At 35.6% G+C, this 22,446-nt stretch overlaps 3 protein-coding genes across 4 annotated transcripts; all 3 read right to left on the bottom strand.

Annotated features, from left to right (window-relative positions):
• LOC125188758 (non-specific phospholipase C2) lies at positions 1-1,916 on the bottom strand. Its single transcript, XM_048085806.1, has 4 exons — positions 1,494-1,916; positions 617-1,274; positions 362-541; positions 1-287 (listed from the first exon to the last, which is right to left on the bottom strand). The coding sequence occupies exons 1-4, from the start codon at positions 1,914-1,916 to the stop codon at positions 1-3; spliced, it is 1,548 nt and encodes a 515-aa protein (XP_047941763.1).
• A 4,215-nt stretch (positions 1,917-6,131) lies between these two features.
• On the bottom strand, positions 6,132-8,553 carry LOC125186011. Its single transcript, XM_048082312.1, has 3 exons — positions 8,398-8,553; positions 6,430-7,021; positions 6,132-6,346 (listed from the first exon to the last, which is right to left on the bottom strand). The coding sequence occupies exons 2-3, from the start codon at positions 7,019-7,021 to the stop codon at positions 6,225-6,227; spliced, it is 714 nt and encodes a 237-aa protein (XP_047938269.1). The 5' UTR covers positions 8,398-8,553; the 3' UTR covers positions 6,132-6,224.
• Positions 8,554-9,014: 461 nt separating this feature from the next.
• LOC125190212 (rho GTPase-activating protein 7-like) lies at positions 9,015-22,044 on the bottom strand. 2 transcript variants are annotated; one of them, XM_048087440.1, is made up of 22 exons: positions 21,704-22,044; positions 21,406-21,442; positions 19,917-19,993; positions 19,707-19,777; positions 19,548-19,626; positions 19,231-19,375; positions 18,964-19,083; positions 18,646-18,723; positions 17,915-17,970; positions 17,768-17,837; positions 17,553-17,640; positions 15,895-16,138; positions 15,140-15,358; positions 13,232-13,567; positions 12,383-12,432; positions 11,630-11,690; positions 11,237-11,320; positions 10,691-10,804; positions 10,449-10,618; positions 10,163-10,232; positions 9,611-9,808; positions 9,015-9,420 (listed from the first exon to the last, which is right to left on the bottom strand). In XM_048087440.1, exons 1-22 carry the CDS (start codon positions 21,755-21,757, stop codon positions 9,238-9,240), a joined length of 2,604 nt encoding a protein of 867 aa, XP_047943397.1. In that variant the 5' UTR covers positions 21,758-22,044; the 3' UTR covers positions 9,015-9,237. The 2 variants fall into 2 exon arrangements, with proteins under 2 accessions (XP_047943397.1, XP_047943398.1); XM_048087441.1 differs by having other exon boundaries at positions 17,553-17,637.
• Between the last annotated feature and the right edge of the window lie 402 nt (positions 22,045-22,446).

The following is a 22,446-nucleotide window of genomic DNA, read 5'->3' as shown; positions in this document are numbered from 1 at the left end:
CTATGGTCTTGTGGATAGAGAGGGTCTCATCTTGACAATTTGTTCGGGGTCGACCCCCATCTTCTTGGCAGCCAAACCTGCCTCTAAGAAGCTCTTCACCGCCTCGTCCATGTAGTCTACCCCTTGTCTTACAGTCATGTTTTGGGCGATGTTTCGCGGGAAACTTGTGAGGATGTTTTCCCCCTTGAGAACTGCAGCAAGCAGCACAAGCTCTTGCTGGAATTCACTCAAGAGGGCATCCTCGTTAGCTTCCGTCTCTCTGATTTTCACCGGATCTGGGAGTTCCACTGCAGAAAACAGAGGAGATGAAGTTATGTATGTGCTGTAAATTAAGATGGCATTGAGGGAAGTGGAAACTAACGAGGGCAGTCAGTTCTGGGTTGAGTGAGCTGTTGGAAGAGGCCTTCGAAAGTGCCTGCCCATTCCTCTCTCTTGGTGAGAGAAGGCGATGGCAGGTTCAGTATCTTCCTCACCGTGGCAGGAATTGATGAGTGCTCGTATTCCGATGTCGGAGTAGGGGAACTGTTGGGTCCATGAACAACTGCAAACACAGAAAGTGCAGTATATAAATTTTGATATCTAAGATTGTTGAAAGAAAGCATTGATGATTGTTTACCAGTCCCCTTTTTAATCCAGGGAGAAACAGCAATGGTGGGAACTCTAACCCCCAACCTGTCAAACTTGAAGTTAAAGTGGTCGGGGGGGCTAGGGATCCCGTCAGGGCTGGGGACGCCTTGAACGGGCGTAGGCACGTGATCATAATAACCACCGTGCTCATCGTAGGTGATGAGAAATAGCATCTGGTTCCACTGCGGGCTGCTCCTCAGTGTCTCGTAAACCTCCTTGACAAGCATCTGCCCCTGGTGCACGTCGTGCGACGGGTGATCGTCGTTGGCCGGCGCCGATTTGGTGTCCCCGTAGCGCGGCTCCACCACGGTGTAGGCGGGGAGCTTCCCAGCGGCGGCATCGCGCTTGAAGCTGTTGCCATATGTGTGGAACTTGTTGATGTACTTGATCTTGCGGAGGTTGCGGTAGAAGAGGGTGGAGGGAAGGTTCTGGAAATAGATGCCGAAGGAGAGCCCTGCGTCGTACACATCATCGAAGATGGTGCGTTGAGGGAACCCCAGGGCCAGCTTCACCGGGTCGTTCGAGACGGCCCCATGGGAGGTGCCCGAGTGGATGTATAGCCGGTTTGGCTGAGTGGACGCTGGGACGGACGCGAACCACCGGTCGAACAACGCAAATTCCATGACTAGACTCTTATAAACCGCCACCTGCACATCGATTAATAAATATTTAATGAATAAAATAGTTAAATAATATCTAAATCAATTAAGGCATTTTTAACGAAATTTAAAAGCGATCTAAATTATCACAAACTTTATATTTCATGTGTTATTTCTCAATCCGACCAGGATAAGATATTTCTAGCGAAAACATTATCCAAGCATAGGCAACCATGAAACGTATGTGATATTTAAGATGGGAGTAACCTTATCGGGTTGAAAACCGTTCATGACGCTAGGGGGCATGTCGGGTTCGATGGAAGCAGCCTGCTGAGCAAAGCCGTTCATTGGTGGCACGGTGGCAGAGGTGTCGTTGGAGCCGAATATCTGTTCCCTTATGGCCTGGAAGGAGTGGCCTGGGTCCGGGTCCACGAAGTGCGACTGGTCGCCAAACGAGAGGCGCTTGGAGTTGGGGTCCTCTGTGTTGAGTGGGTTGGACTCAGAACCATCAACCCCGTTTATTTCAAGGTTGAGCTTCTTCATCCAACCCAACATGTGGTCGAACGACCGGTTCTCCATCACCAACACCACCACCGTCTTTATCGGACCGCCGCCCGCCGAAGCGTTGGGCTGCCCTAATAGTAGTAGCAAGAGGATTATTGATATTGGCATTGGCTTTGATTTCTGCATTATCTATTTCTCAGCTTCCATTGCCCTTCAATGTCTTTTATAGTGATATAATCATGGAAATAGAGTTGTAATTTGAATTTACTCATTGACTATTTTTTTTGGAAAGACTAATTTAATTTATGATGTTCATTACTGCATGCATCCAATCTGGTGAGATATTCTGTTTATAATAGATTTATAGTGGAGTATGAGTTAATGCAATATCAACACATTACGCTCCTTTATAATTATTTTTTGGAAGATCATATAAATGATCATTTATTGCAAACAAATTGTGAATGTGTAGATAAGATTTTAGAATCCATCATCAATAATCACAGATCACCCAATACGAAAAAGTCTATTTTCATTAAAAAAAGTCTCGAGATAGTAATTAATTTTGATTCGTATGTCTTATCTGTCATTATTAAATTAGCACCCACTCTTGAAATTCGAAATAAAATGTTCATGCAAGTAAGCACATTATATAAATGGCACACGCTTATGGATATAAATTTATTTTGAAGCATTTATTATCGTTTTTTGGGGGTAAAATACTAATTTTATTTTAAATATTTGAAACGACATTGCAAAAAATTCTTAGTCAACTGTTGTACTTCAAACAAAAGTCAAATTAATTTTGTAGGGATTTGGTACCATGAATTGTGTACATACATATTTTATAGATAAATGGAGATAAAATAAAGAAATTAATACTTTTTGACAGACGGGGATAAATTTTGCCCATACATATCTTACAAATAAATAGAGATAAAACTTTTAAAAAATATACTTTTTGAAAGACATGAGTTAATTTTGCATACACATATCTTACACATAAATGAAAAATAAGTAAAGTAGTATGAATACTTTTTAAAAGACAAGGCTAAAATTGCACATACATATCTTAAAGATAAATGAATAGACAAAATAGTAGTATAAAATAAAGAAGTATGTACTCTTGAAAACTAGGGATACTGGCATACTGCCATCTTTTTAATATAAAAAAGAATTGGTATAAATATACATTTACTTTTAATTAGTTGAAGTTTAATAGCTATAATTGGTTGACGACAAAATTCATTTCCGATTCCTAATGATGTTTTTCAACTGAGTTTAACAAGAAGAGAGGGATATATTGCTGAGTTCAATATCTGCGAATGTCACAATCTTGCTAGACGATTCGTTGATTATTTGATGTCATTCACATCTTCAGTTTGGTTTGATTTTTTTTATTTATTGACGTATAATATTAATTGATATTTTAATTTTGTTTGGTTTGATTACTTGATTTTAAAAATAATTTATCGGAAAATGAACAATGACCTTAGTCCATATAAATGGTCTTGGTTGTAGACATTTTAATGTAAAAATAATAAAATAAGAAAGAGATAGTAGAACAAATGGTTTGAGTATTGTTAGAATAAAAAATAGGACCTATCTTACGAAGAGAGCAAACTAACTCCTACTATACTATAATTGGAAAAAGATTAATTTACGTGGACTATTCAAAATGACAAAATAAGACTATTTTTTATAAATAAAGGTAGTATTAGATTTAACTTAGTACACAAAATAAAAATATTCAATTAGTTTAATTTTAGTTATGAGTTAGACAAAAGTAACACAATGAATAAACTGTTAGTACTACTAAATCTTATTTTTGGTACGATAGAATGAAATAAAGAAATGAGAATAAAATGAAGATTGTCATTCTATTCCATTATTGTCCTGTATGGATGTCAATCGGGTCGGCCCACCGGGTTTCGGGCCAACCCTATTCGGGTTACGGGTCAATCGGGTGCGGGCTAGTCGGGTTGTGATTTCTTTCGGGTTATAAAAATTCAACCCTAACCCTAAAAGCTCGGGTTTCGGGCTAGCCCAGCGGGTTAATCGGGTTGCTACCGATAAGATTAACATGCGATCAATCCCATAAATAATGATGAAAATTAGTTATATTCATAAAATGTAAAATATTTAATAATGATAAACGTGAGATATATGCTTAAACTCAATCATAAACATAATCAAATACTAATATTTGAGATATTTCGTAAAATTTTAATGCATATTTTAGAAATTTAAATAATTTTTTTAGTGAATTTAAAGTTTTTAGTTTATTTATCAATTATTATATTAATAAAAATTCAATATATAATTTATATATTTAATATAAAAATTGAAAGTTACTTTTTTTAGTTATCTATAATTATAAAATCAATCAATGAAATGTCGAATTAGGAGTAAAAATTGCAATAATAAAAATTTTATCGGGTTTCCGGGCCAGCCCATCGGGTTTTCGGGTCTGGCCCTAACGGGTTGCGGGTTAATCGGGTGCGGGCTAGTCGAGTTGTGATTTATTTCGGGTTATAAAAGTTCAACCCTAACCCTATAAATTTGGCGGGCTATTCGAGCCAGCCCACGGGTTGCGGGCTACATTGACATCCCTATTGTCCTGTACCGCCCTACTTTCTAAAACATTGCAATTATATCACCACATTTTTAGGTGAAACTTTTATAATTATAATATTGTAATTGCGTAAAATATTAGATGATGTGGCTGAATTTAAGGCATTTCAATAGTCGCGTAATAGGGGTGTAATTAATTGCTAACTCACTCTTTAATTGCTAATTATAATTATAGAATTTTAGAAATTTAGTGGTATAAAATTTTTCATATGTAATTTTCGTTTTTATTAATTAAATCGAAAAAGATAAAAACACTAGTACAAAATTAGAAATTTGGATGAAAATATCAATATAGTGTTTTGAAAATATCAACATAATGCTTTGAGAACACATTGCTTTAAAAATTACATTCTACATGTATTATATTGATATGAGTAAAGACCAAAATTGGTCCTGAACATATGGTCATTTTACGTTTTTGGTCATAAAACATTATCTTTTGAATTTTTTGGTCCTGAACATATGAGAATTTGATCATTTTGGTCCTGGACTAACTGTTCCGTTAAAAACTTAACGGTCAACGGGTTTAATTCCGATTTTGACCAAATTAGACTTTTAGTTCTGATTTTTTACTCCTAACTAATTCCCTAATTATTATGTATTCATTTAAAAATAGAAATAAATAATAATTTAAGATTCTTATTTCATCTTAAGCATTGCGTTTACTCCTAATTAATAAATAAATGACTCCACTCCACTCCAATTCAATTCTGCCTCAATTGAATCCCTAATTGCTTTTTCGCCAATATTTCCACTTCCAATCGAAACAATTATAAACTGATAATCATTAATCACCTCTTCTTCGTCTTCATCGTTGTAATTTTCTTCCTCATTCGCGTCCTCGTCCATTTTCTGGTCGATTTTGCGCTTCTTCGAGGGCTTTCCGGCGCCGTCGGAGGAGGAGGAGCAGGAGGCGAGCCGATCAGTTGACTCCTGGAGGTTGAGCAGGAGGTCGAGCTCCTTCTCCCTCCGGCGCAGGTCGCGCTCCGCGGCGGGATCTTCCTTGGGAGGTCTACCTTTGTTCTTCTTCTTCACAATCTGCCCCATCTTTTCCAAGATTCCTTCGAGCTCGAGCTGTTTCTCTCTAAAGAAAAAGACAACCCTAAACAATTATTTATTTCTAATTTTAAATAAAAATTTAAAATAATTAGGGAGTAAAAAATCAGAATTAAAGTCTAATTTGGTCAAAATCGGGATTAAACCCGTTGACCGTTAAGTTTTTAACGGAACAGTTAGTCCATGACCAAAATGATCAAATTTTCATATGTCCAGGACCAAAAAATCCAAAAGATAATATTTAGGACCAAAAACGTAAAATGATCATATGTTCAGGATCAATTTTGACCTTTACTCTATTGATGTATTCATGTTTACATTTGTTGCTATACGAAAAAATTGAAAATTTTCAATTTATTTTTAAATTTTGACATCGGAACATATGCAAGTGAGATCTCATTAAAATCCTTATGAAATTATCTTTAATTTGAAATATGTTGTGCAAAAATATAATTTAAATCGAGAAAGTTATATATGTTTTAAAGTTATAGGATATTTTTCAAAAGTTAGTTACAAATAACTTGTTGTAAATTACCTTGATACCCTTATTGACGTTTTTTTTATCGTATTGACATTCCGGAGCTGATGGTCTAAACCCTTTTAAATATCTAATGGCTATTATTAAATTATAGTTAACAATTAAATATTGAGTTAACAATATAATACTCCTTGTCCAATATTTACAAATTTAGTAGTAACTGCACAAGTACATAGTGAATAATGGAGTAGTCCTTTATTTACACGAATTGGAATCTAAAAAAAGAGTTTCTATCAAGTATGTACAGAGATACACTAATCAACCCATTAATCTAATTTCCAACCTTTCCATTTCATATTTTTGCTGAGCCACATTGGAGGAAGGAATTGCTTCCCAGTCTGCAACTTCACAAGCTGCTGTCTGTAAGGTATTAATACACTCCTAAGCCCTGCACAATCAATCACTTTCTCATCATTCACACTTTCAATTTCATCTATCTATATATCTATCTATTACTATTACTAATATTACCTGAAATGCACATAAACTTGTACAGATAGGCCACATGAGGATCTCCTTTCGTGCTCATATTCGGCCTCTCCAAGCACTCTAAGAATGCCAGGTCTGCCTTGAGAAGCTCGGCCTGATCATGACTATCGTATCCTATGTCATGGCAGTAGCAGCAGAAGTCCAACCAATCAATTGGCCTTTTGTCCCAGATAGGCGATCCGCTATCTTTCCCACTCGACCAGTTGGGCCCACAGTAATTCCCGTATCGTGGAAATAATTGAGAAAGAAAACCTCTTGGACCTGTATGCCATGGAACCCTTGAAACATAGGGCCTGAACCTTATGCTAGAATACTCCGTGAAAGATTCAATGTCTGCACGAGGCTGTCCACGCTTTTTTAGCCCCTTATTGACAGTTGCTGGCAGCTGAATTTTATCTGTGGCTCTCATAGCCCAAGGAATAAATGTAAAAAGAGACCATTCCCAGAATCTGGACTCGTTACCCTTCTTATTAGGTGCATCTATCAGGGTACTGGTACATGTGATAGGCGATGATATATCCTTGTTTGGATGGGATCCAAACCAAGGAATATACCTCTGAAATTCAAAATTCATCTGCAAGGAAAATATAAAAAGTATGCTTTTAGAATTTTCATAGATATTCACCTATAAAACTATTTCTGTAGTATCGCATTATAATAGCAAGAGATCTTCTACACGAAAAAACAAGCTGTAACCACGAATCAAAAGTAGTAATATCCAAATGCTTAGAATAATCGGAGTGATCAAAATTCATGGCACCAAGAACATTTTTTATATAAATTAATCAAGCAAAAAATTACCACACCTCCTAACAAGAAAAAAGAACAAGAGTACTTAATTGATTCCATACTTGAAAAAATGATAGACGCAACACATCTAGTTTTATAAACTGACATTAAGGAGACCAGGAACAAATCTTTAGATGAATGAATTAAGCTATCAGAAGTCCTAAATCATAATTCTTCTCCTTGAAGAAATAAGATACAGTACATCCAGTTTTTCATGGGTTGAAATAATTTTAAAACACCAGATCTGGTGAAGTAATATCAAAATTCTTCAAGCATGCTGCAAGTCCCTCCCAAACAAAACAGAGCTGTTACAGGCCTATGTGGGTGAACATATAGCATGCGGTGGGGAATTTAAGCAGCAAGTACGTGTTCTCGATAAACTATTGCAGTAGTATAGCATTGTTTAGTTTTACCTAAAATGAACCAACTATGGTACATGGAGTATAAATTTTCAGCACCTACACAGCTTTGTATTAGCAACACGGAAAATGGAAGTTTTCAACCCAATGATCACAAGCCTGAGGAGTGATCAAAATTCTACCAGACTTGAAGTAATTTATTTTCGATGCAGAAGAAAGATGGCCTTGATCAGCAACCAAATTTGGAAAATTCAAGAGACCTAAGCATCAAGCGCGGCTGTATACATATCGCATTTTTCAAATCATAACTATCAAACCTACATATTCTTATGCCTTTGGAATCAGAATACTCACTAAGGCACCACAACCCTCAAGCAAACAGCAGCATCACATATATATCCAACAACAATCCAACTAGTTAATTGGGATCACATTGAAAAGTCATGTTAATATAACTGCATTTTCTACATCATGATGGCTTCAAACTTAAAAACCTCATATTGCTGCTACATCACATGACATGTTGCTCTTATGTTGTGTTTCCCAAATTGCAAATTTGCAACACTTGTACATTGAATTTGAGAACATCAGTTACTATTTTTCTTCTTTCCTACCTTAAAACCAGAGACACGTTACTCCATCACAAATTAAGCACTAAAATCTTGAATTAGGAATTCGAAAGCAAAGATACTAGAAAACGTCATTTCCCGAACAAAAAATTCGATAACAAACAGCAGGAATTATGCGTGGCTAATCGACAAAATTAGTTAGGCGAAAAGAGGCAAAGCGGAAATGGAAGGACCTGGACCGTCTCATGGCTCGAGACGCTTCGACAATGACCAGCTGCGCCTGCCTGCGCTTGCGCGAATCCTCTCTCAAGAACTAGAACCGCCTAGGCTGGAGAGAGAGAGAGAGAGAATTGCAGAAATTTGGATATGATTATTGATTTGTGTGTGGAAAATAAATGTAGAATTGGTTCCACCACAAAAGGAATGGCCCACCGACTAGGATAACATAATATTCCATTTTGAGCGAATAATAAATTTTATCTAATAAAGTGTCACACATTTATAGAAAATAAAAAATGCTCCATTTAATATACTCCTTCCGAGTCCCATTTGTTTGCTACACTAGTTTTAAGAAATATTAAAATTAATGGGAATAAAAGTCACTTATATATATTAGTTTTAAATAAAATAAATTAATAAAAAATAGAATTAAATTACCGTTTATAATAAAAGTGAACGGAGAAAGGGAGTATAATTTAACTCTATAAGGCAATCGCCAAGTCGCGATAGTACCCATGAACCCACTTTATGCGATTGGAGGGTTTATCAGCACATCACCCCTTTCACTTCAATCACATTCTCATTGTTATATGATTATTCATCTAGGACTAAATTGTGGGATTTAATTTCATGAACCAAACATAATATATATTGAATATTTATAATTTTGCATATCGAACTGTATTCTAGCCCCAACCAAACATAATACATATTCATGACCTATAAGTGGCGTCACATTTACTAGCAGTATCAAAAATTTATAAAACTCGCACCAATCTACATTTCATACAAACAATAGTAGTTTGAAGTGTTAAGAGGAGAAAGGAAGAGAATGTACAAAAGGGGGATTTTGATTAGTTCCAAGGAGGAGAAGAAAGTCTATACACAAAATCATGAGGCATTGATCCATAGTTTAAATCCAGCTTGTGGAGTTGTTCCATCAGCTGTGACCTCCTCTCCTTGAAGAAGTCCAACCGCGTTGTCAATTCCACCAATGTCGACGACGCGGCTGCTAGGTTTCGAGGATTTTCCACCACCTGCACATATTGGATCCAGAAATTAAACAAGAGCATCGTAGAAAAGACAACGAGATGTTACTCACCACTTAAACATCAAAATCGAACCCTAAAAATTATTCTCAGAACCTTATGTTTCAAATGTGAGCAATTTGTCTTATACCATCACCTTGATGGATTGTTGAAGAAAACTGAATATATCCTTTCTTACCTCAGCCACCTTAGAAGTAGAGGGCAGAGATGCAGAATCAACATCACAAAGATTGTCAGTTGGTAAGCTTTTGGATGCTTCACCATTTTTAGAATCGCTCGGGTTTGTTGGTTCTACAAATTGCTTCCAAGAAGCCTGCTTGTTACTGACGCCTGATGTTGACAATGGTCCATTGATATTTCTCAGGTCTGTCAATTCCTGCAGACCATTTCCAAATTAAAGTAGCATGAGAGGATTAATAAGATGTAATTATGAATCGAAATCGAATGGTCTGAAGAAATGCATTTATGAAACTTTTAGTCGAAATTACATGGCAGACCATCAAGGCAGGAAGGCTTGGCAAGATGCATAATTTTTGGCAAAACATGCATCTATCAAAATTTTCTGGTTGACACTAAACTCAAAATGGTGATTTTTTCAAAACACAGGAAAAGTCAAAATAGAAAGGGAATGCAGGAACCATAAGGTAAGTACATAATGGGAGAAATAGAAACTCAAAAGTAACAGAGAATTTAAAAGGAGCACTGCAAGCTATTAAGGAAAAGGGGTCACCTCGTTCCTTTGTTTCCTTTCATGGTTACAAACAGCAAGCGTTGTGTCAAAATCTTGTTGGAAATGCTTTCTGCATTAAATACCAAGTATGAATGTTGGGATTTTATTTGAAAGTAAAAGACTTCAGCAAATTAACCTTCCCTACTAAGTTTATCTGTACTCCGTATGTTTTTTAGAAATATTTGTTCACCCATATTAATTGTTCATTCACCCATATTTCTGGAGGCATTTTATCGGTCTAAGATCATAAACACATCACCGATGACACGATAGGATTTTGACTCACTGCGGCAAACTTTGAGTCGGAGCTTGTTGATGAGAATCATTTACATCTGGAAGAGATCCATAGTGGTGCTGACGCTGCTGGTTTAGCTGATGGTGAAGCTCAGCAACTTTCTGCTTCAATCTGGCTACATCTGCCTCAGCGAGAGCTATTTCCTCAAGCTCAGCCCTCGTCTTTACAGGGAATAATGTTTTTTAGCATCTAGTTATCTATACGCTTAGAGACACAAAGGAATTGACAAAGACCTTGGAATCCATGCCGCGGGTGCCAGGAAACTGGTCAGAAGACATGCTTAAGCCAACTTCAAGAGCTGCTCGTAAATCTCTCTCAGCTTGTAACTGTTCTTGCAGCCTAGTTACCTAACAGAGAGAAGAGGCAAAGTCAGCATAACATGCCAGACCAGTCTGTGCAGCAGGAATAACATAAAAGAACGTACTTGGTGCCAGAAACTGAAGTGGCAAGACAAAATTATATGCTGCCACAAGAATCATCTATTTTCATTACAGTGTACCAGAAACCATTTTAGCCAAAGACCTCTGGACACTAAATTTAGAGAATAAGGAATGGAAAAGGATAACCACCTCTACAGGTATAACAGGCCTAACGCTTTTACAAATGAGACCAAATGACTATGTATTAGTTTAAACATCTAGTGAGAATACGAATTATAATTTGAAGAAGAGCATTTGGAGAAAAGGCTAGATCAACACCATTTTAATATGCTCATTCAAAATGCTGGCAATGTTATGGATAATATAAAGCAAACAGTAAAAAGGATTAAAAACACTCACATCTTGTTCAAGTGCCAACCGACGCTCATGCAAAGCTTGCTTTCTTCTCTCCAAGCTAGCTTGTAAAATTGCATTTCCTCTTGCCTAACAAGATGAAAATTAGACTCTAATGCCAAACTATCTAGTCATTATAAGGCACATACACTCTCTAAAACTAATAATTACTCCCCATCCCTTAAAGCTCTACCCATTTTTCCATTTAAACATGTCCCTCAAAACATTTATCATTCCATTTTTGTATACTAGATTACTACCCCACCACTAACTCATTATATTTTACCTACACTACAATAAATGTGGGACCCTTTTTCCACTTTTCTACACACTTACCTAACATTTGTTAAGACCCAACCTGAAAAGCTATGGAAGAGTTTCGAGGGACAGAGGGAGTACCTCTTTTGCAATCCTCTGACGCAAATCATTCTTTGTTGTCTCCAATCTCTGGATGGCAAGCCTATAAAACAAAATACCTGAGCTTAAACATCACAATAAACTTTTAATAGACATATACAAAAGAAATGAAGTTTGAAAAGTTTCAGCAACAACAATTTTTATTTAATGGTCCTGTGATTTTCGCATTTTGCAAAAAGAAAGGAGGGTGAGAACTCTTCATTTTTAGATAGAAACATAGAGAGCATTGGATTTAACACATGCATCCTCAGGGATATATGTAAGAGATAAAAGTCAATTTCCTTATTTAAGAAAACAACTGAAGTTTTTGGTTTTCCATATATAAAATATGCGAAGGAACATCTCTTTTTCCCTTTGAATACTACAACCCGTATATGCATATCAAATTCTAGCAGGTAGTATAAAACTGAGTCATTATACATCTTCCTTTTCACAATGTGAATATACTATACAACCCCTGTGATGTAGGAATATAAAATTTGTTTCAAAGGACTTAAATGTGAAAACAACTCAAACAACTGGAAAAAATATATATACTGGTGTACCTGCAAACAGGTTACCCATTAAACAATGCAAATATAAATAGCATTAAGAGAGAAACAATAAAACAATGAAGATGATGAAGTATATGAGACATCAAGTTGTTTAAAATCAACTCACATCCAACAACCCAAGAGCTACCTAAAACAATCAGTTTCCAATTACAAACCAAGCAAAATAGAGAGAAAATCTTACTCTTCTTCACCAGAAGAACTAATTGACTCTGTTGAAGGAGTTTTTCGGGCCTGAAAAAAACAGAAAAGAGTAGAAACTCAATTACGTAATGAATAATAGAAGTGATTCAGTTTTTATTATAGATAGAGAAAAGCCTTTACGAGTACTCATGCATCAAAAATCTGGTCCAAAAATCTTTATTTTGTACACAACATTGATGAACTTAAGAAATATAAGAAATGGACCGAAAAGAGTATTTATGCATTACAAACTATTATCCAAAATTTCAGGTCTTGCATATTAATCTAACAAATTATTCATTGGAAATGGCATAACATCTAATGCAAAGAAGTTTTCAAAAATTACAAACAAATTAACTAATGTGATCTTTTCTTCGCCACAGCATGAAAATCTTAATCTGTTAATTTGAACTACAGTGCATGACTACAGTAACAGCACAAGATATTAGAGGGTGAAGAGCAATCCAACATCTCCAAATAACTAAAGGGAAATGTTTGCTGGAAATTACAACCAACATGTAAATGTCCATCTGCATGCATTTAGCCATAACAAAAATAATAAGCTCCAAAACTGTAGTGGAATGGGTTGAACAGACAAGCGCAAGAGATTGAAAGAATTAAAATACGCCTCTCTGTTATATTAGGAATGGTACTGATACTGTTGAGGCAAAGTTAAAATAGATTAGCCAAATCAAAATATGCGCAGGTGGAAGTTGCATTAATCCATAACCGCACCAAGCGTTAACTTTTCAGAGCATTGTTTTGCACTATTTACAAATGAAATTAACCTCCATCCACCCCTAGCGGTTTTAGTCTCCGGTTCTTTTACACAATAAAAGGAAAAACTTACATTTTTCCTCCCCCAGAACATTGATTTCTTGGCACTGAGACTGGAATGTTTGGGCATTGGCTTATCAGGTAGCATGTCATGTCCAGGAGTAGATTGATGTAGCTCTTGATCCACACAGGACAAAATATCTCCCATAGATCGCTGTGATTCATCACCGTGTACATCAGAAGAGGCACCAATTGCATTTTCACATACCTTCCGCTGTTCGTCAAGTTGCTCATTAACTGAACCAGCTGCAGCTAAAAGTCTAGAGTCCAACTTTGCATTTACTGTTGCTAAACTTAAAGCACGATTGTGCAAGGAAGATCCATCATCTGAATCATTATTCCCAATGGCCTGATCATAAAAAATGCAAAAAAAGGACATTTAGCAAGCAGTTCATAAAAAATGCACCAATTATACATCTTGAGTCAGTAACCACATGAAATAAAAAAAATGAAGTGTATAAAACTGCAGTTGGAAAACAGTTAGAAACAACTTTGTCAATGCAAGTAATATTCATTGTTGTTCATTTGTTTAACTAAGTAGACGAGTTAGATCAGATTTATATTAAAATAATTCCTAATATATCATGTAATTATCGGATTCAAAGCCATGACTAGTAAGATCTAGAAAGTATTCACTCTGCATATAATTCGAGCCCCTAGGTTTTACTCCCTCTGTCCACCATTAGGAGTCTCATTTCTTTCCGGTATGGGTCCACCATTAGGAGTCTCATTTCTTTCCGGTATGGGTTTTAAGAAATTTTAAGAAAAGTGGGTGGACAAAAGTTAATGGAATATGGTTTCCCCTTGTATATATTAGTGTCAAATGAAATGTGCGTGAAATGAGTTAGTGGAATGTAAGGTCTATTGCCATTTATGGTAAAAATGAACCGACACTCCTATTCACGGACGGACCGAAATGGAAAAACAGGACTCCTCTCGTGGACGGAGGGAGTATTTAATATTTTCCACTAGTCCAATGAATTGAAAGAGTGACTGGAGATTTGCAAGGTTCCTAAATTTATTTGGACAAGGATCTGAAACAAAGCTATTTAAGCAAACTCTTTCGAAGGGCTTAAATTTGTAATCAAACAAAATTTAAAATCTATGTTTCGTTAAATAAATGAACAGGGATTACATTCTCATGGAGTTAGCAATTTAAATATTAACTTTAGGCTTTATCATCTCCTCTCCCGCTCTGGAAGTTATTTCTTGATCCATTAGTTTTATCACATTGAACTAATCTTTTGTTAAATTTGTAATCAAACAAAATTTAAAATCTATGTTTCGTTAAATAAATGAACAGGGATTACATTCTCATGGAGTTAGCAATTTAAATATTAACTTTAGGCTTTATCATCTCCTCTCCCGCTCTGGAAGTTATTTCTTGATCCATTAGTTTTATCACATTGAACTAATCTTTTTTCATAACTACTGTTTTCACTTTCTAACTACAATTAATGTTTTTATCCATATTTAAATTTTATTTTATCTATAAATGAAATTCAAGAAATACACCACCTAGGAGTAACTATTGTTATCTTTTTTGCATCAATTTGAGGTAACAACTTTTGTTGTTTTGACAAAAAATTATACTGATTGAAGTAACATTGAGCATCAGCTTCATTGATGATGATTATGCATTTGGGTGTTTTATTTTCTTTCTATAAAAGTCTTAGCCGCAAAATGTGAGACCAAATTTAAGCAAAACTCCCGATCCCAGCAAAGTTATCACAGTTAAACAGATACAGCATTCTAAAATCATATGGAAAACAGATTCATAGCCATATTAATACTAAAAAATGGAAGTTCTTTAAAGTATCTAAGAATGCCTAGGATAAAATAGCATTCTGGAATGGAGGAAGAGGCACAGTGGGGGAGAGGGAGAGGGAGAGGGGGAGGAGGAGAGGGAGAGTAAGAGAACCTTATAGTCATACAGATCACTGGAAGAGCCACTGCTTTGACTTAACTTCACACTGTGCCTACGTCCACGACCATAATCAGCTTCAAGATGAACTTCATTTTCAGCATCTTGATAACCATTGATTTTTATGTCCGGATGTTCATCAACACTTGAATCTTCACTTCCACTAGTATCAGTTTGAGATTCCGCAGATATTGAACATCTGTTCAGACTATCATCCTGAAAGAGCATCGTAGTTAAAGGGAGCAACCAAGAAAAAGACTTGTATCAACATTACAAACCATAAAAAATTATCCAATCACGTTTCATATACTAGTGAAAGTTATAGTCATGAAAAAGACTTGTATCAACATTACAAACCATAAAAATTAGAGGAGCATATGCTGGCTTGTAGTTTAGCTGAACTATTGAACTACTATCATTCAGCTGATGATTATGTAACCATCAGTCAGCTGACGTGAAACAAGGCAGAACATTTTTTTAACACTAGGTTAAGCATTTCCATCATGAGATGGCTTTACAAAACTAATTAAGAACACATGAGTTAAAGATATCAGCATTTAACTGGATTTCTCAGAGGTTAAATATTTCCAGATTCACAAGAAAATAAAAATGAAGTTTTAGTGTCAGAAGGGCAATTAAGTAAAAAGAGACATTTTTCCATGTAAGAAAGTAGACATCTATAGCATAAAATAGAGATAAACGTCCGCCAGGAAGTCAGCCAGTGTGGAAAATAGCAACGATTTAGAACATACATCAAAAACATTCTTATATTCCTCCAGCAGTGTAGTAATAATTGCTTGGGCATTATTAGCTGCATTGGCGGCAGCAAGAAGCTGGGCAGAGTTATCTCCATTAGAATCATAATCATCCTCTAGTTCGCATTCACCAGCTAAAAGTGGCCGCAAGAGCAAGGGAGCCATACAAGCAGCAACTGCAGATGGAGTCATTCGATTCTCAGAAGCATGTGCGGAAATGGTATGCATCATCTTGAGAACTCTGCAAACATAGAATAACAATCAAATGAGATTGAAGAAAGAATATAAGAAAACATCTACTCAAAGCTCGCAATATCAGGATACACCATATTTCAATGTATAAATTGAGATTCTGCTTCACATATACATGCTTGAAACGCATAAGAATCAGCTGTAGTAGTCAAAGCAATATGAGAGAAAGACCTAGTTGACCTGTGTTTCATTTAGTCGGTTTATTCATATTTCAAGTCTCTGTCTTCCCTTTCGTTTTTTACATTCGGTATCAAATGTATGAATAGAACATCAGCAAAAGGAAAGAAGTATTGTGTCTGGAGAAAGGATGAAGTTTTTCAGTAAGACTCTTGCCACTATCCAAGACTAATAATTTGTTATACAGTCACGTGAATTGTTTGTCGTTGGAGCTTATCTTCTAAGTATGGGAATTGTAGACAGCATACCACAGTAAAGTGAGCAAACTTCAACAATAATAAGCTTCTCAAGGGGTGTTCACAATACAGTTTAAACTACAAACCAAACTGTAGCTGTGCGGTTTGGTCTGGTTTACGGCTTTAGAAACACAGTCTGGTTAATGTTTTTAACAATTATGTTTTGCGGTTTAGGTTTGGCTTGTATAAAAATTGTAAACCAAACCACACCATAAACTATAATAGTAATATAGTATAATTTAGATTATTAGATATTATAAATTTATTTATTGATTCGTCATTATTATAATAATAATAATTAGTAGTATTATTATTGTTACAAACATATAAAATTTAGAGTAAACCATTTGAAAAAAAAACAGTTTTCTGACAAATTTACAGTATGCTATATAAAATATTACACTCCTTTCATATACGAAAATTTGGCAAAAAATCCTTTTCAGTACAATCCACAAAAAAAATCACTTTCCATTTAAAATAGTGGAGTCCACACAACTCACAATATTAGCCATATATTTAAAGTAAGACCCTTACTCCACTCACACACTACTAACCATTTTATTTTAACCCAAACAGTCCACAATGTGGCAAATGTTTTGTGGGTGGAGGGAGTAGTATATTTTTTATTTGCTCATTTATAAATATCATGATTCACACTCATTTGGAACTTCGAAGTTTAAAACATGTGATGAAAAGAACATTATTAAATATAATATTTTTTTATTACTTTTAAGTAGAAAAAAATTAAAAAAAAAAAAAAAAAACTACCAAAAAAACCCCACCAAAACGTAATATGGTTTCATTTGGTTCGGTTTTGGTACTAATACATTTTGGTTTGGCTTCATAAAATCATCAACACATCTTGTACAGTTTATCTTGGGCTTGGTTTTGGTATGAAATTACGATAAAATGAACCACGTCAATTTAAAAAGTCAAAAATTAGTAAATTACACACATTGCATATGTGAGTAAATGTTGGGTGATGTATACCTCTGTAGGAGGCGTCTATTGGGCTCCGGAAATGTTTCTTTTATCGCCGTTAGCATAGCATTCACCCGTGACTCCTTGCGGTCAACTTCTGAAGACGGCCAAAAGGGAATCAAGTTATTGAAAACACCACCAAAACGAAGAAGATTTTAGCATGATAAGCAAGCAAATCAGATTGAGGATTTGGCACAAACATTTCATAATAGAGAAGAGCTTACTATAGGCTTCCAACAATGCAGTACAGCACGATGCAGGAACAGGAGATGAAGGTAGTTCCCTAAGAACATGCTGAAGGAGACTAAACTTCATAAATTGTCATTACACAAAGTACAAATCGAGAATTAGTTACCAAATAGGAAACCAACCTTAACGCAGTCACCAATGACATGAGCATCCTCATCATGACCGAATTCATTCTTGCCTACAACCAAGAAGCTGTCCAGTTGGTATGCATGTCATAGTAAGTAAAAGAGTATTTACTCAAGTTGACAACTAAGGATGGATGAAAGGGCAGGTAAACTAATATTTTATGTGTTCCTAGTATCAGAGACGCTGCAGATTTCTAGTATGAAGATCCCAGATTGGCAGATTCAGATATAAATAAACGGCAACTGCCTTTTGCAGAGACTGCACAAGTCATTACGTATCTAGATGAAGGCAATAATTTGTCAATTGACATTTGAATAGAAAATATCTTCTCCATATATGGATACATAGTAGTTATCCACTGTCATCTATTGATGGATCAATTCAACAATTAGAGGTTTCTCTGGTTTTCACTCTTCCCTACACTATGATTTTGAGTCCTCTATACCAACACTAACTAGACATAAAAGGCCAATGATGCTTTTAAGTTTGCAAAAACAGTCTTAATACACAATTTAGAAACTGGCGTGTCAGAATATATAACTATCTAAACTAATAGACCTATATCTGCATTATGATCAAATAAAGCAACGTAAGGATAGAAATACTATCCAAAGTACTTTGACCTCTATCTGCATTATGATCAAACAAAGCAATTGGTCCATTGCACTCCTAATAGTAAATGAAAGAAATAAGTCTCCTCAATCACATAAACATGAATGACGAAAACCTTGTTCATATTCCTTAACTCTTCGCTCCACTTCTTCAACATCTGCAGACTGCCGCAGAATTCCTTCCACTTCAATTCCTATTCAATAATTTGACTGCATATCAAAAAACTCTCAAGATAGATAAAACATATCAAAAAACTCTCGAGATAGAAAAAAAAATTATGCATCATATCATAAGTGAAATGATTTTATAAGTCAATGTATCTTACATCATATCTTAGCTCAGATAATGAAAACCTATGAGTTCAAAATCTCACGATAATCAAGTTCATAGGTGAATACTCCAGACATTTCAAGAAGACAAAATAAAGTCTTACCATACTTCTCAAGAAACCTAAGTGCTTTTTCCAAGAAGGATGGGCCTCCGTCTATATCCTCCAGGGCTAGCAAAATTGGGCGTCCGACAACCAAAGATTTAACTGGCCGTCTTTCTCTCCCTGGATTGTATATGATCCCATTAGAATGTCCATCCATAATAGGACTATAAATATAACAGTATTACTATAAAGGGGTCAATGGACCTCCCATATAGCTCCAAAACAGTGTTGGTTGAAGAACAAGGATGAAGAATAGTTGGTACCGACATTGATGAAATGAACCTTCAGGCGCATCATTTGTATCACTTCTAAATATCCCATTATGTCCCATCACAAGAGCAGCACTTGGTGCTTGTGCAAGAGCATGCTCTAGGGCTGTCTTCCACTCATACAAGTCCTCAGAAGTCTCTGCCTGAAATATTGAAACAGAGAGGGTATTAAAAAAAAAAAAGAGAGAGAGAGAGCAGAAGATTATCTCACAAGCTACATACTGATTAATTCAGTTGTGTGGGATCCATCAACTTATCTGAGAAAAGGTTTAACAAGTGCGAAGATAAAGAATAAATCTATGATCTTTTATGCACCTTAAGAGTAAATGCTCGGCCATCACGTCCATCAGGGAACAAAACAGTCAGCAATTTCTTGTCCTCTCTAACTACAACACTACACATTGGAAGAGATTATTATTATAGTGGGAAAAACAAGAAAAAGCAGCAGAAAAGGAGAGAACATTAAATCACTACCTCCCTGAATTATTCAAATCAATGCCACCCAAAGTTAGATTTACTTCACCACCACGCTGTGGAAGTGCACTCTACATGTAAAGTTAAAGTGATGATATTGATAGGTCAGAATTTATAAAAACTAAAAGCCACGCAAAGCATAATGTGAGACTGCTTCTCAATTCCAATATCATAAAGAACGAGAAAAATAGGAATCTCAGCAGAACTAACCGGGTCGTTCTTAAAGAAAACCAAAGAGGCACGGGTAAGGATAAACCATCGCTTCTTCCAAGACTTCCATCCTAACCCTGCACGAAGTTTTAAGTGGCAGAGGAAAGAAAGGCATTAAAAATAAAACAAATAAGTACTATTATTCTTGTATTAGTCAAAATATGAGGTAATAGCTAATGCTGACTAATTCTTTACAGCAACAAGTTATCATATAACACACATCAGATCGGACAGAGAAATCCCTCCCACCATGCAAGTGCTGTTAGTTAAATACACATTCTAATTATAGTAAATTTGTTTCTGAACAAATGTCAAAGCTGCAGCTACATTTACCACTATAAGCTGCATTGATAATGGTCTAGCTCCATGAACATGCAGATCCTGAAACAATATTTGTCCTTCTAAGGAATGGGGGAGATTTTCCACAACTAACGACTAAATAGGTGGCTTATTGTCTGTTATCAAATATATGTCCGCTTGAGTTATGGTTATCTCTTCTCAACGAAAATCAACCTACCAGCCATCAAATAAAGGTCCATAAAACAAGTGTTGAGTACAGAGCCCATGGAACTTTGAATAAGATGGCATATCTGCGTTCTTGAGGGATGAAACTGGCTTCGCAGATTCCATAGTCAAATGACTCAAGTCACAAGCATAAACCGGGTATGAACCTCTACAACTTGAAATTTGGCTTATATCACTTAACCCTTCACTGACCATAAGAAAGGCAACAATTCAAGAACTTATGTGCCAGAGAAAGCATGCATATCAAAATGTACCTTTTTACAAAAGAGAAATTCCAACATGTACGTCTACCTATATAGGAAAGTCGAGATTATTATTTAAAAGAAGATTTAACATTGTAGATTTTTCAAATATTGGAGTCATAATAGTTTTCAATAAATTTGCATTTCTGAAAGTAAAGTTTACAATAAGAAATGTCATCATAAATTCATGAGTCAAATCCAAGTAACCCAAAAAGGAATTTGAAACATTAAACAAATCATAATGTAACTAAGCTAGTTGCCCACATTGTAAAAGCTAAGTTAGTTCAAGAGTCAGCACAACAAGCCCACATTGTAAAATTACATGGACAAGGGAATATACCATGCATAAAAAAGTTAAGTAATTTATTGCAATAATGCAATTATAAGGCACATATGATCTGTATTGCATCAGAATCAATTATGTAATGTTTGGATTTTAGCAATGCTATGGATGGAGTGCAAAAAATTATTCGTATATAATCAATCACCCGAAGTATGTATAGGTTTGTTTGTGCTTATTCAACTCATTGCTCTTCTTGACTCTACATTGTATTCTAAGTTCTAACATTAAATCACATTTTCAACAATGTCAAAAATGCCATGAAATTTAGCTTCCTACCACTTCTATTACCTTTTCCTCACCAACATCCTACATCAGGACAAAAGCATGAAAAAAATACAGAATAACTCGTTCCTTAAAGTTGTGTGTATGAAATTCTAACCTTTGGAAGAGATGAGCAGATTCCCGCTCTTGAATATCTGCAATTCATCCACAAAAGACATTGAAGAAACATACAAACACTCGAAATCCAAAACTACAGCAATTAAATTGATCCTAGCAACTTCCAAACCAAACTTGGAAGAAAGAGATTATATACTAAAATTGAGTTTCCTTCAGTCAATTTAAACTTTCAAATTGATAATTACTAGACTAGAAAAAGAACATGAAACACCTGCACCCTCAATTTGCCTTTCCGTTGAACACAAGCAATAAACATCCTTAGAGTGCAAAAAAAATACCGTGTTCGAGTTGACATTGCGCGGGCGTTCAAATGCGGCTAGCGGAGCCGACATTTCAGTGTGTCGCCGCCCCCACTCTCACTGGCGAGACAACATAGCAACGGCGATTCAGCACTGAGTCGACACGGATCGAACCCAGCCCGCGCTGATCTACGCAATTGAGATGGATGAACTACCCATAAACCCCCAACTCCAGCTTGTCTTTCCTCTTTTCAAGTAAAAAGGTGAAAATGCAGAAGATGGATAGATGAAGCACCAATATCATAAGCGACCAACACTACAGCTGTTTTTCTTCACGAGTCTTTTTTTTCTCTTTGATTTTCTTTTTTCTTTTCTTTTTCTTGTCTTTTTGTTGTGGATTTGAATCCAATTTATCACACGCTCTGATTTTCAAAATATAATTAACTATACTATAAACTATAACCAAAAAAATTGAAATAAAATTTGTTGAATAAATGTATTAATTTACCTATACTATATAAAGAATGATCCACTTTCAGTTTATGGGCCTGCCATAGCTACCAGAAATGTTTTGATTTCATACGAAAAAACGAAGCTATAGTAATAAATACTGTTTAATCTCAACACTACAGAATGATTATTTGTTGCTTTAACCGTGACTCTACAGAATGATTATTACCTACATTTATTATTTATTTGAGTGTCAATTAACGTGAATAATTTACTGTATGAGTTTCCAGAGTATTTGGATGAGGAATAATAGTAGTAGCTTTATTGGAGTT

The sequence above is a fragment of the Salvia hispanica genome, chromosome 5 (genome assembly GCF_023119035.1).
Source record: "Salvia hispanica cultivar TCC Black 2014 chromosome 5, UniMelb_Shisp_WGS_1.0, whole genome shotgun sequence".
Taxonomy (NCBI): Eukaryota; Viridiplantae; Streptophyta; class Magnoliopsida; order Lamiales; family Lamiaceae; genus Salvia; species Salvia hispanica.
Note: the sequence above shows the minus strand (reverse complement) of the source record. Positions and strands in the feature narration are given on the sequence as shown.

Bases quoted from the DNA above. Each gene is read 5' to 3' on its own strand.
- LOC125190212 (XM_048087440.1), bottom strand. From the start codon at position 21,757: ATGTCGGCTCCGCTAGCCGCATTTGAACGCCCGCGCAATGTCAACTCG. The intron at 17,641-17,767 runs GTAAGCTCTTCT...GGCCGTCTTCAG, and splicing joins TGCATTGTTGGAAGCCTATA to AAGTTGACCGCAAGGAGTCA. The intron at 11,321-11,629 runs GTACTCCCTCTG...TCATCTTGTTAG, and splicing joins GTCAGAGGATTGCAAAAGAG to GCAAGAGGAAATGCAATTTT.
- LOC125188758 (XM_048085806.1), bottom strand. From the start codon at position 1,916: ATGCAGAAATCAAAGCCAATGCCAATATCAATAATCCTCTTGCTACTA. The intron at 1,275-1,493 runs GTTACTCCCATC...ATCGATGTGCAG, and splicing joins ACGGTTTTCAACCCGATAAG to GTGGCGGTTTATAAGAGTCT. The intron at 542-616 runs GTAAACAATCAT...CTGTGTTTGCAG, and splicing joins CTGGATTAAAAAGGGGACTG to TTGTTCATGGACCCAACAGT.
- LOC125186011 (XM_048082312.1), bottom strand. From the start codon at position 7,021: ATGAATTTTGAATTTCAGAGGTATATTCCTTGGTTTGGATCCCATCCA. The intron at 6,347-6,429 runs GTAATATTAGTA...TTGATTGTGCAG, and splicing joins CAAGTTTATGTGCATTTCAG to GGCTTAGGAGTGTATTAATA.